General features: G+C 40.4%; 1 protein-coding gene across 1 annotated transcript in view; it reads right to left on the reverse strand.

Moving 5' to 3' along the window:
* The window catches only part of MICU2 (mitochondrial calcium uptake 2), a 174242-nt gene that overhangs the window by 57824 nt on the left and 101971 nt on the right, over nucleotides 1–14447 (reverse strand). Inside the window, exon 3 of the mRNA XM_054087234.1 lies at nucleotides 10987–11134. Coding sequence (XP_053943209.1) covers nucleotides 10987–11134 — 148 coding nt within the window. The remainder of the gene's footprint in view (nucleotides 1–10986; nucleotides 11135–14447) is intronic.

The following is a 14447-nucleotide window of genomic DNA, read 5'->3' on the forward strand; positions in this document are numbered from 1 at the left end:
CAGACTAGAGAAGCCTGGCTAGAAAGCTGCCTGGAGGAGAAGGACCTGGGGGTGTTGGTTGACAGCCGTCTGAAACATGAGCCAGCAGTGTGTCCAGGTGGCCAAGAAGGCCAATGGCATCTTGGCTTGTATCAGAAACGGGGTCACCAGCAGGTCCAGGGAGGTTATTCTCCCTCTGTACTCGGCACTGGTGAGACCACACCTCGAATACTGTGTTCAGTTCTGGGCCTCTCACCACAAGAAGGATGTTGAGGCTCTGGAGCGTGTCCAGAGGAAGAGCAACGAAGCTGGTGAGGGGGATGGAGAACAAGTCTTACGAGGAGCAACTGGGAGAGATAGGGTTGTTTAGCCTTGAGAAGAGGAAGCTGAGGGGAGACCTTATTACTCTCTACAACTACCTGAAAGGAGGTTGTGGAGAGGAGGGAGCTGGCCTCTTCTCCCAAGTGACAGAGGACAGGACAAGCGGGAATGGCCTGAAGCTCCGCCAGGGGAGGTTCAGGCCTTGACATCAGGAAAAAAAATTTTCACGGAAAGGGTCATTAGGCACTGCCAGGGGGATGCCCAGGGAGGTGGTTGAGGTCACCTTCCCTGGAGGTGTTTAAGGGACAGTTGGATGAGGTGCTGAGGGGCATGGTTCAGGGGGTGTTAGGAATGGTTGGACTCGATGACCTAGTGGGTCCCTTCCAACGTAGTGATTCTATGATTCTATGAATGTGAATCAAATTTTAAGTAGGTTTTTTGCACCCACTTGAAAAATTGTACATGAAAAGCAAACAATAGACTGACAGGCTGAGAGAGTTGGGCTTGTTCAGCCAGGAGAAGAGAAGGCTCTGAGATCTTATAGCGACCTTCCAGTATCTGAAGGGGCTACAAGAAAGCTGGGGAGGGACTGTTCACAAAGGCTTGTGGTGATAGGACGAGGGGCAATGGGTTATAAATTGGTGAGGGGCAGATTTAGGCTAGACATAAGGAAGAATTTCTTCACCACGAGAGTGGTGAGACACTGGCACAGGTTGCCTAGGGAAGCTGTGGCTGTCCCATCCCCGGAGGTGTTCAAGGCCAGGTTGGATGGGGCCTTGGGCAGTGGGAGGTGTCCCCTGTCCATGGCAGGGGGGTTGGAATTAGATGATCTTTAAGGTCCCTTCCAACCCAAATTATTCTATGATTCTATTGGCTTACTACCCACTGTACTTTTAAAGTGGCCATACTGGTCTAAAAGCCCCTCTTGCTTTTTCAACAGCAGAGACTGCCTTTATAACCTTAAGCATCACAAAAAAATGTTGCTTTTCTCTGCTAAATAACAGTCTCTTTTGCTAATTCGAACAAAGCCAGAGAAGTAAATGAAATTTTTGAACATTAGGCTTTACATTTTCTCCTAAGAAAGTGGCAGTGAAACAGAAGTGAGCTCTGACATCATCACAAAAAAAATCTGGGGAGAAGAAAGAAATGCTATGTCACAGTGTCAGACACAGTAAATAACTACAGGAACCAATAGAAAAGCAGATGCTCATCCACATGAAAGAAAATGACTAGTTTTAGTATTTTCTATTACAAAAATCTGACCTGTCACTGTTTGGATCCAGTTAATGGTTAATAACAAACACACCTCACTTCTCCCCAGGAAAAACAAAAAACATTTGGAGAGGAGAAAAAAAAAAAAAGACAAAAGTCATCTGTTTCTGGAACTGGCAGTTTTTCTGGTGAGATACATGACTTTAGAGCACTTGCCAACAACAACACAGCAGTTAAGACGCCACTGTCCCAGTAGTACCAGTAAAATCTAGAGATATTGGGGCAAAGAATGAATCCAAGGCTTGAAAAGAAGGCTATCATCTGGGAAAATGAGCTGTGTTATTCTGAAGAATTCAAACATCAGCTCTTCTGAAAGACAACTGAAATAGTCTGAACAAAGTCAAACGGCAGCTGGTTTGGCCATGTTTTATGCTCAAATTCCATATAAAAGATCCCATTTTTTAATTTATTAAGCCAGACAGGATCACAGCTCTTGGGTGAACAAAGTAACAGGATAGTGGCATTTTCTATGAACTGGTAAGCTAACTAAGAAAACCCAGAATGTCGAATTAGAATGCACTTGGACCTAAGATCCATGCTGAACGACCTTTACCTAATAAGAACCGAGGCAGGATTTGTTTGAAAATGTGGTATCTTACAATAGCTACGGCTGAAAAATCTTTACGTTTTTCCAGGTCTGAGAGGAAAGATATTTAACTGAAGATGTAGCCAGCAGAACGATTGCGTTCTCACCAGAATTATGGATGGTGCTGTGAGGACCAGAGTTGTCTGATGGACTGGACAATGTTGGAAGATTGATTCAATTACTATTCTCCTGTGCAGTAACGAAGTAACGAAGCTGGTAACCCAAGAGAGGGCATTGACACGTAAGCAGGTGGCTCTAACAAGAGAAATCTGTGTTTTACACATGGAAAATGGCCTTTGAGCTTAGTATTTGCTTTTGTTTCACAGTATATGAGAAAGGCTACTGACTGCAATCTGTGCCCTAAGCCACTGCAGGTGCCTGTGGGCTGGGGGCTAAAAAAAGAGAGCATAACGCAAATTTCTCCCTCAGGAAATCAAAGCCAGTGTTTTCAAAATGGGGAGTAGTTTGGACTTCTCATAGGTCTCCCTGGAGACTCCAGACATTTGGCAAGTAAGTGCAGCTTCCTCTCAACTACCAAAGCAGACTGCACACCTTGTCTCCTATTATTGCCTAGAAGGAAAGTCATTTATACTCCATGGTTCTACCTTAGATATTTAGAAAACCCCATAATGTAACATTTATTATGAGAACGTGCAGGGGAAAAATCACTCTATATCAAAATTAGTCAGAAAAGAATAAATCATATGATTGATACAACAAAAATTCAGCATTGGCCTGAGGAAAAGCACAGAACAATCAGCACCTAAAGAGTTACAAACAACTGAAAATGTGAGGTTAGAATGCACACTAGGTTTTGGCAGGAGCCTGACCTGCACTCCTGGCACCTGCTATCGTCCACTGAGGGTCCGGCCAGATTCCCATCAGTTCTAAATATCTGAATGCAACCCAAGGAATTTTAAAAACAGATTGTACTTCTTCGGTAACAAACCAATTCCAGCCTCTGCTAAAGGACATATGTTGCAAGAAATTAAAATACATTTAGAGTGATAAAAATTCATTGCGTCTGATTTCACGCTACATCTGTTAAGACTTAATTGTCAGTTAAGCAGGATGTTCAGAACTGACTGAGTTTCCACTGAATTTATTAAAACAATAATATGAGGTAAACTGACAAAAAGTATTAAGAATCTACGGTAGAAAAAAATCCAGAGCTATTTTCCAAGGCATGTGGACCGGGAACGTTATAATGTAGTTGAAACAGTGTGTGGTGTTTCTACGAAAATTAAAAGAAATCTTTACAAATAGGAAAAATGTTTCAAAAGACCAGGAATGATTGTAGGAAACTCTTGATATTGCCCATGTGTATTAAAAAAAAAAAAGTGACTTCACTGTTAAGTATTTTAAGTATCACAGAACTGCAGTACTTGACTAAAGCAGAAATTGTTGCAATATTTCTGAAATTCTAAGGCAGACGATGTTTATACAACAAACAGACTCTTGTTATTAATAAACCAGATCTTCCATTACTTGTACTACAAGTATTTGTACGCGCACAATACATTTTCATTTGTCTCAAGGAATCTGTTTTCCATTCACATGTCATTAAGTAACCAATAACTTTCACACTTTAAATAACTAAATCCTTCAAGATGTGTGCTGAGACCACTTGCCTCTTGCTGACAAACTCTGCTGAAGCCTAACCAGTTTTAATATTGGTAGTATTTGTGTGCTGAATTTTAAAAAAATTGCTTTAATTTCATTGAGAAGGTCGCAATGTATCTTCTCATTAACAACTGTTTTTCAGAAAGCTAAACAGGAGTAATACATTTTCAAAACATAACATCTTTCCAAGGTTTTTACCTAATCAGTAAGCACTGCAGTCAGTCGAGATAAGACCTCCGATTCTTGCATTATTCTCCAGCTAGTCAGCAATGCCACAAAGGGAAAAATAAGAATTAATCAAAACAAAGCCAAGAGCTGCTTATAACCTTGCTGTTACCTCATGCAGACAATCAGAAAAATACAAATGTAATTAATACAATCTCAGCATAATTTTAAGGATCAAACCTGTATTTTTCTGTTCAGCCTTACAAGGAATGTATCCCAGATACCTTCAGCACTGTCACAGAATCATAGAATCACTAAGGTTGGAAAAAACATTTTAGACCATCAAGTCTTAATAAGGTCTCCTCTCAGCCTCCTCTTCTCCAGACTAAACCACCTCCAGACCCTTCACCAGCCTCACTGCCCTCATGTGGACACACTCCAGCAGCTCAATATCTTTCTTGCAGTAAGGGGCCCAATAATGGATACACCATTATTCAAGGCGTGTCCTCACCAGTGCCAAATACAGGGGCACAGTCCACTTCCTCACTCCTGCTGGCCATGCCATTTAAATACAAGCCAGGATGCTGTTGGCCTTCTTGACCACTTGGGCACACCGCTGGCTCAAGTTCAGGCAGCTTTACGTTCCTATCTTGTAACACGGAAATGGAACACGGGAAGAAAAAGGACACCTTCCCCTCTGTGCAATGACACGATAAAATCTTCTTCTTAAGTCATTTTGCTTCATGGTTCCCTTTCCTCTGGACATCACAGCTTAGTTTCTTCCTCCCACTCCCCCACCGGACTGTCTGTGCCTCCTCGCTGCTGCAGACACAGAGTTGGTGGCGCTGGAAGTCAGCTCTCCCCTGATACCTCTGCTCTAACTGCAGCCCCTTCCTGCATCTGTCTCTTGGACCCCGAAACCTAACAATCTTTTCTGAAAAACAAGAGCAAACAAATAAGTCAGTGCAGTGGCCAGTGGTTAACACACCAAAGAAGCAGCCTGGCCAACAGACCAGATTTGATTGCTGCAGGGGGAAGATCCCATTTTCCCTCAAGAATCCCATCCCCGATTACTATTATTTAGTACCTTGTCACACAATTGCTATGAAAATGCAATTAATCTTTATTTTGGTTTCACCATAAAGCCTATGCCCAGACAGAAATACACAATATCAAGAATAACAGGGAATTTCCTGCAGTATTTTCTACTGCTTTCAAACACAAATCTATATATTCCTACTGCTTTTAAAACACAAATTGATTTTTAGACAAACTGATTCCGTGATCATTGGTGTTCCATCAGATAAGCCTACATAACTAAGTTATTGATGTTAACATAGTATCGCTCAGTAGAAGAGGAAAAAAAAAAATATTTAGCTTATATATTTTACCAACAAGTAGCTGAGGTACAATATTCATGCAAAATGATCTAATATTTTATGCAAAACATGAACTTTTGTGTTGTATTTGGACACTTAAGGGAAAGTAAAGGGCCAAATATATACAATATGTCATTAAAGACTTTCTTAGGGTTGTGATAGGATTTCCTTATGTTCTTTGGGTGATGAAGGATAGCTGAAAATGAAAAATTCACAGTGTAGTGTGGTTACAGAAGCAGAAATTTTCAGCTTATCTTTTCTTATGTGTGCAGATCCTTCACATTACTTTCCCTCACTCATAATCCCATTTTAAGAAATGAGTAAACAACAATGTCTACCAAGCTTTGGCGAGAAATGGCTGATTTTGTTTCATTTTTCTAAAACTCAGAACAGATGCATATAACGACCTTAAACCACCATGCTGCTTCTTCACCGTTGCTTCACTTTATGTTTCATCTTGCACCGGGGCAAGGGGCCACCTCTGTCCTGTATATCCCAGAGTTTTCTACTCTTTGGGGTATTTGAGCAACAACACCACATCAGTGCTAAAAACCACTAAATGCAGAGACAGAAAGAAAACGACGTCTTTGTTAACATAACAGAAATTCAGAGGATTGAATTTAGTTTCCAGCTGTGGCCAATAGGTCCCTGTATAACATTTCAAGCCTCACTTCAAATATGGAGCTTCACCATTTACACAAGCTTAATTCTTAGTCTTTGACTGTGGATCCTAGGTTCTAGATTGGACAGTCACGCATGACTCATTATCAGTCTGATTAGTTAACTTATATCAAATCCAGGTCAAAAATCAGACACTGAAGTATAGGCATCTGAACTCCCCCAAGAGGCAGAAATTAAAGATCCAGAAACAAAAATACTGACTGAACTCGTTCGCAAGGACCCATCACCCGGCTGGTCCCTCTGGGCTCTCCAAACCCCATCGATTGCACCAGTATTTATCTCCGTTAAGGACAATGGAGAACTTAATTTTCTACCCAATCACAGCCTTGCACTGTGTGTTTTCCTCAGATTCATTTACATTAAAGACCATGCTGAGGTGCTGGTGCAATACGAAGCCATAAATTCTTATCAAACCTGCAAACATACCACAACCATGTGCCAACCACATTTTCACAGTAAACTTTACCAAGTCAAACAACTCTTCCTAGTAAATTTAAAATGCCTTAATAGTCACTGACATGTAGGAATCTACTGTGGAATTACTGCGTTTGGCACACTAAGGCTATAGAACAGAGGAAAATCTGTTTACCACAGGTAGAAGAGTGGTTCGGGACCTGAAGATGCTATGATACATTAAATCTGGACTGAGTATTTACAGCAGGATCAAGTTCTTTATTTACCAGGTATCAACTGTTATCAGACAAGCTAACCTGAATGCTTGACTACTACTTGATTGAGGAAGGTATATCTGGAATAGAACAATCTCCAGGAAAATAAACACAGTCCAGATTTAAGGAACTGCAAAATCTTAGTTTTCTGAAAGATTCTTGTATTTGTAGTCCATAAAATTTAATAAAGATTTTCTTAAGTGCTCTACAACAGCACACCAGACAGATTTCCATGGAGAAGCTCTAACACAATTTTGGCTATATAATCTGCACTATGCACAACTGTTTGTACGTAAAACTAAGTTTTACACGAAGCTGGAAGGGTCTTTTAAAAAATACTCCTGCATTGCAACAACAATTCAGTGTAAGTCAGTCGAGCTTTACCTTTTTTATAACCTGTTTCTTTATAATGCCAGAATTTCTGATGCAACACCACAAATTCATGTTTATTCTTACTGGATATATTACTAGACATTTGAAAAGTTTTTACATCACGATAGGAAAAGTAACAGAAAACACTTCTTTTGCTAAAGTATTACTGCATGAGAAATGATGGTTTACATCAACATCCCACAAATACCCAGAAGAATCTGCTAGTTTGCAATGGTTTGCCACACATCCCTGTGGTAGCATTGTTCTAACACAGATTACACAGCATACAGCCATGGATCTGAAAATCCCACAGTGCAATTTAGCACCACTGCATTAACTGGTACAAAAACCTGCTGTAAGGTGCTATGCACCGGTGCAAATGCTGTGCCACACTACTACTCCTCATTTACTGTTTGCTACTGTTTATAAAGTGGTGGCTGCTTCCTTCCATAAAATAACTAACGGTAATAGAATTAGGCAAATAGGTAATAGAATTAGGCAAATATTTACAAAGCTAATCCACTGTGAAAAGCTGCATGTAAAAGCCAGCAAGTTTTTTTGGAGGGTGCCTTTCTTCCTTTAGAGGGTTCTTTGCTTTGTCAATATGAGGAACAAAATAAGCCTTTCAGGAAACTCCGCATTTGTTATCAGCTCCTTCTCTTTAGATGGCAAGACTGTAAATATTTTTCTTCATTATCACCCTGACAGTAATAACTTTGCAGGTGTGATTTAATCAATAGGAATGCCAAGATTTCACAATTTTTGGCCTACCTTAAAGAGAATGAGTAACAGAGAAATCGATGCACCAGGAAACAAATGAGCAGAAATAGTGAACTAAGGTCTATCAAGCAGGGTTCAAGATCACCTCGGTTGGATGACAGCATATATTTTTGCACTATAGTTCATCTGTTTTCTTATCAGGGAAAGTGTTCTATAATAAATCATAATTTATTGCATGTTTTGCAACCTTGTCAAGGGCACACCTAAGATTTTTGCGCAGTAATAAATTCCACCCAACTGCGTAAAGGAATTCATTTGACACTCTGGGCATAGCTAAAATATTTCGGTATTTTCTAATGTCAGCACTTATGATCTAGCACCAACAACCCAACTAACTCATCCAGCGTACACAACATCACGTTTACTTTTCTTATAAGTTTAATTACGCTTAAAAACTAACAGAATATTTCAAAGTATTCTCCAATAACAATGACTAGTGAGCAAAAAAACCCAAGGCTGGGGTTGAACAAGGACCCCTATTCCTGACCCATAGCTGCTTCTCATTTTCTCTTTTTGCTTGCTTTTTGCCCCTTTGGAAGAATTTATCACTGAATAGGAAGAAAGCAACAGAATATTGTGGATCAACCTCAGCAATACTTCTTCGTGTATACAACTAAATTGTTGAGGCTGGTCACACGTTTTCTGCTTGTTATCTGTAAAAAGAGAGCAGAAAACAAACCTTCAGAACAGCCTACAGAGAGAGCTAAGCCTTCCAGATTATTACAAACAGCAACCAACTGTCAAACTCCATTCATTTGTAAGCAAATATTTATGAAGATTAACAGTCATTGCCAGGGGTGCTTCAATTTTTTCTGAGAGTTCTAGGATTCTTTACTAGTGATTACTCAAAAATAAGGCAGATAATAACAAAATCATTACAGCTTTAAGTTCAGCATTACAAAAATCACTATTTGTATGCAGTATCACGTCTTAAAATTGCATCTCAGTATGTCAGTAAGTGAAGGACTTTCTGGTATTAGTGGTGGCATGCCTGTTTTCCTTTCTAAAAACACTGTTCAGGGTAAAAAGGAATTAATTTTATGATATAAGCAGAAAGTTTCCAAACGTAATTGATGCTTTGCAATGAAGTTCACCATCTTAACCTACTCTAAATATATGATAGACACTTGAGATAGGTCTGTTCATTTTTCTCGTAGGAAACTTCTCTAAATACAGTGAACAGCTCACCACCTTTAAAACACTTAAAATATGTTTATTTCTTTAACAAATGCTATTTCAGTTTGGAGGGATAAAAACCCCTAAAATCCCAAGCAAAATAACTTGAACAGAAGTGATAACCTTTGTGTTCATGCTACTGGCCAGAGAATCCACACTAATGATGATTAAAAAATATGTTTAGCAGCATACATTCAAGTGCCAACACTTCTTCTATGAATTGTCTGTGATGCTATTGTTGTAAGCCTGACCGCAATTTGAAATGATAAATATGTGTTAATGCAAAGATTTTTTTTGTTCACGTGTTTTTTCATGCCCTTATTTTTTCTTTTCTGTTTAACGCTGTTTCCTATTCATATTAGCAAAGTAAATGAACTGCATTACAAAGTAAATGTTACCCACATACCACTTCATTAAAAATCTGCATGTGTACTATTACGTTGGAGTAACCAATTAATATGTATGAACTGCTAAGACTGAAAAACCTTATTTTCTCTAACCTTGCTTTCACAGACAACTGTCCTGAAACCCACACCTTCAAAACTGAAAATTTCAGTATTCACTGTCTTTAAGTGCTCCAGGCTAAAAAACTGAAAAGAAAATCCCTTCTAGGTTTTAACTTAATGACCCACATTTTGAAGGGGAAAACTCATAAAAAAAGTTATTTTGAGAGTCTCCATTGACTCTCAGGTAATAAAGTCCTTCTAAGGATTTATATTCAGCTCTGTATAATACTAGAAGTTGTGTGTCAGCAGCAAAGCTGTGTATCCTTATCAACCTATCGATTTTTGGCAGACACAAGAAAAACTTTTTTTAATACAGATTCTTGCGTCCTATTCCTTGACCGCTGGAATCTCTGTAAACACAGTTCTGCTTCAGGTTTCCCACGGGCTTGAATCACAGTGTGTTCAGTTCATCGTCTTCTCTGTCCCTCAAACCTTGAATTCCTTGAATTTAAAACCTTGAACATTACCCTGAATTCCCTTCCTTATTTCCCGCCTCAATAGACAGCAGTCACTCAGATGTTTGCTACCAGCCGGGCAGAGCATTCCAGACTATGAACGTCTTCTACCAGACAACATGCTACCCTGGTCAGTACATGCAGACGGCAGAGACTGGTGATTAAAGTTGGAATTTCCCTCTCTTTCCCTCAGCAGATGTATTAACAGAGTATTTGTCCTCTGAATACAATCCTCTCTGAAACTTCGAAAACGTAACCTTTTTAATGAAAAAAATTCTCGAGAAAGCTGTAAAAGTCTTTTTTTTTTTTTTTTTTAGAAAAAATCATATAGCAGTTCAAAAAATTACTTTAACACAGAAATTACAGAAGAAACAAACACAGATAAAAGAAACTTGAGGAATGGGGTAGAGTTGATGAGGCCAGAAAACTGGAAGGAAAGGAGGACAAGAACCCATGTACTTTTTATTCGTGTGCTGGTCCTACCCTCTCAGAAGGCATGCTTTTATGAGTATCTTTTTAAAAAACATGTATACAATTTTGATTTGTTCTTAATTAGGTTTTGTATAAACCAGAGGAGATTTGAAACCAGAAACCTAGAGCTGAGCTCAGGTGCTTTATTATACCCATTCAAGTTACTCCCCACCACTGCCTCTTCTAAGAAAAAAGGTCACAGAGTGAAGTGAATAGACAGATAACGAAGCCAGGAATGGTACAAACACTATCTTATTACAGCCCTACTAATTTCTGTGGCATGTAAATAATTGAGAAACTACATACTGATCAGATATGCAAATTATGCAAAGATGTAATGCTGTCAAGTCACCAGATTTATAAATGAATAGCCTTTCTTCACTAGTGTAAATGGCAGTGGTGCCTGTGAGAATCCATACGCACAACATTTATAAACTGGCTTCTGCAGATTTATGTCAGATAAAGGATCTTATCCCAGTGATTTGCACATTACACCTTTAAGGGGACCTGCAAGTTTCTTTCCTTCACAAACACGATGCGAAAACAACTTACGTTCAACTTCATCAAACACTACTGAGAACAAGAAATCTCTTGGTGTCATGTAATGTTCTCCTTCATATTCCAATGATGCAAAATGCATGAAGCGATGCTTCCGAAGAGACAGTCTTTCGTCCCCTTCTGCATTACTGATATCTTCCTTCTGAAACAGAAAAGAAATCCATGCAGAAAGACGGCTGCGTTTGTAGAACAACTCTGTAATTAGAAAGAATCCTATACCAATTCATGATTAACCTCAATATTTTGTAGGTAGCCAAAATAAGAGACTACCAGGAAGTAAAGCTTTAATGAATGGCATGTTTATATGACATTCACCGTATTTTTTGGCTTTGCTGAAAGCACGCCTTAACAACACAGGTGAGCCAAGTTAATGGCTTGCTGTCACCAAAGGCTGCCCTTGCTTCCCTCTCCCTTCCTCTTGGCCATATGGTCCTCCACCTCCTCACCTGCCAGCTCTGCTACTTGTTGGAGTCTTGCAGAGCCAAAGTTCGCTAATTCAACAAAAATGGAGACTGACCAAACAGTAAATATTAACAGTATTTTGCCAGCTTTGTGACTGGTTCAAGGCTTGAAACATGCTCTGCGTCTGTGCAAATGTTTCCCTCCTGCAATTAATTATTAAGTTATAGAACAACTCCTAAGACAAAAGAATAATGATGTTCTAATTTAACTATGGGCCTTATCCTTGAGAGAAGGTGGAAAAAATAGGAAAACCAATGAAAACATCCACTAAAGAGTCAGAGACCATATCACCAAACCCAAAGATGCAACTTGTCAAGCAATCAAAAGCTTCCAACTCCCCACCCCTTAAATATTGAGACTCACGATCAAAATCATACAAATTGACAACCACCCGCTGACGAGTAGGAACAGCATTTACTGGCAGGCAAGATAGGACACAGTGAAACAGAGATGTTTACATTTTAGTATTCAGAGATAGCAAGTGATGACAGGAAACCAAGACACTCTAAAAATACAGAACACACTGTGTGTATTTGAACATTAATCATGGAAGAATTTTACCACCAGCTCAATGTTAGGACTTTACAAAGATGTGAGAAAGTGAAGGAAGAGCAAGAAAATTCCAAGGACTGGCACCAAGATCCAACTCAAACACACTTGAAATGCATCAGCAAATAACAAAATGGATCTGCGCTAAGTCAGTGCCATAGCATTATTCGATGTGCGAAACAGAGAAGCAGTACAGCCTGGGGCATGGCCTCCAAGGTGCTGCATCACAACTTCCCAGCAAACAACCACTACTCTTTGATGCAGTTTTCAGTCTCTGGATCATTCCTATGGACTGCTTGGTGCTTCAGCAGTCCAGTAGAGCGGTGATGCATGCTGCATTTGCAAACTGGGCTGCTCCGGAGATGTTAAGTGGCTCCTGGTTACACTCAGACCAGCTTCAGGTGCAGTGAGGGTCTCAACCAGTTGATGTTAAAACACAGGGTCTGCTGGGCTGAGTGTGGTCATGGAGCAAACTGTGGGACAGAGACAGGCAGACAGGATGCAAACAGAGGAGGAAGGAGACCAGATGGAACACCTTGCTTGGTTTTGTTGAAGTCAGCGCTGGTTATAGTGACACGTAAGGTAACAGGCACCCAAGTTGCATGGGAGGTTGTTACAAAAATCACAAATGTGCACAGATAGATATCTGCAAATAGTGGAGCAGGTAATGGGTGGTTTATGTACACACAGCAGGGAGTCAGCAGTGAGAACGGAATGGGACTCTCTGAACCACTTACAAGCTGTGATCAGATTGCTGCTCTTCTGTTTAACTTTGTTTTCCTCCAGGATGGGGACTGCTAATTCTGTTTCCTCTGCAGAGCTGAACAATTGCAGTCAAGCGCTTGCAGTCACATTTCCTCCACCAACTGACAAACACGCCAGGACTCTGAGATGAAGCGGCAAAGACAGCAGGAGAGCTAGCTGATACGATGAAACATACAAGCTGGTTTGGGATGATAGCTTCTAGCTTTCCGCCTGGGCTCTTAAGTTAAAATAAAATCCCCCCAGGTTTAATGTCAGGCTTATGAGGTAAAGAGATCGTAAGACTGTCACGGATACAGGCAACCTCAAATAATGGGACCTAGTGTGGTCTGAGAGTGATGACCAACACCTTCAATGTGAAGCACAACAGGAAGGCGGACTTCAGGCTTGGCCAAACACCCAGTGCATTAAAGAAAGTGTGGAAAAAACAATTCAGTGTATAGTGAGAAATCAGTGAAGAATGAAACATCTCATCTTTGTGTCATTAGGTTTCTTTTTTCTCCACCCACGGTGGTCCCCTAGCTGGATCAGGGGGGCCACATGTTCATAAGATTTGAAGATCTAAAGATAATGGATACAACTAGCAAATCTACAGCCATGGCCTTGATAAAATCATTACCATCAGGCGTGGCCAGCAAGGTGAGGAAGGTAATTCTGCCCCTTTACCCCACTCTGGAGTACCCCACGTGGAATAATATCCAGCTCTGCAGCCCTCAGCAGAGGAAAGGACACGGATCTGTTGAACAGGTCCAGAGGAGGGCCACGAAAATGATCAAAGGCCTGGAATACCTGTCCTGAACAACTGGGGTTGTTCAGCCGGGAGAAGAGAAGGTTCTGGAGTGACTTATAAAAAGGGCTTACAAAAGGATAGGGACAGACTTTTAGCATGGCCTGCTGCAATAAGGCAAGACTTAATGGTTTAAAACAAAAAGATGGTAGATTTAGACTGGATACAAAGAATGTAGTTTTTTTACAGCGAGCATGGAGAAACATTAGGAGAGGTTGCCCAGAGAGGTGGTGGATGCCCCATCCCTGGAAAAATTCAAGGTCAGCTTGTATGGGCCTTTGAGCAACCTGATTAAGTGAAGGTGTCCCTGCTCACTGTAGGACGGTTGGACTAGATGATCTTTACAGGCCCTCTCCAACCCAAAACATTCTATGGTATGATTCTATGATAATCACAGTATCACAGAATAGTTTGCCGCAAAGATCATCCAGTTCCAAACCCCCTTCCATGGACAGGGTTCACATCCACACTAGATCAGGCTGCCCAGGGCCCCATCCAATTGGCCCTTGAACACCTCCAGGGATGGAGGTGATATTATACTTGATTATAGTTTAAATAGAGTCTGCAACTTGTCGTTTAATCCCCTATCTTGCACCTTTGCATTACTTGTTAGAATACTTCACTAACAATACCAGCACCTTGTTCTAGTCAAATTTTATTTTCCCCTTGACACATGCGTTGCTTCCGTCAAACCTTGGCTTTCAATGAAGGCAGGGGGTGGGGAGAGGCCCAGCAACAAGGAAAATCCAAAATACTCATAATTTAGAATTAAATAGTCATATTCTGATATGCAAGGAGAATGAGAGTTACTTCTATATGTACCGGAAACCAAGGTTTGCTTTGTTTTAGATACAGCCATTTCGTATCACTATCTCTGCTCTCAGCTTCTTACATA

This window comes from Cuculus canorus, chromosome 1, assembly GCF_017976375.1.
Source record: "Cuculus canorus isolate bCucCan1 chromosome 1, bCucCan1.pri, whole genome shotgun sequence".
NCBI lineage: Eukaryota > Metazoa > Chordata > Aves > Cuculiformes > Cuculidae > Cuculus > Cuculus canorus.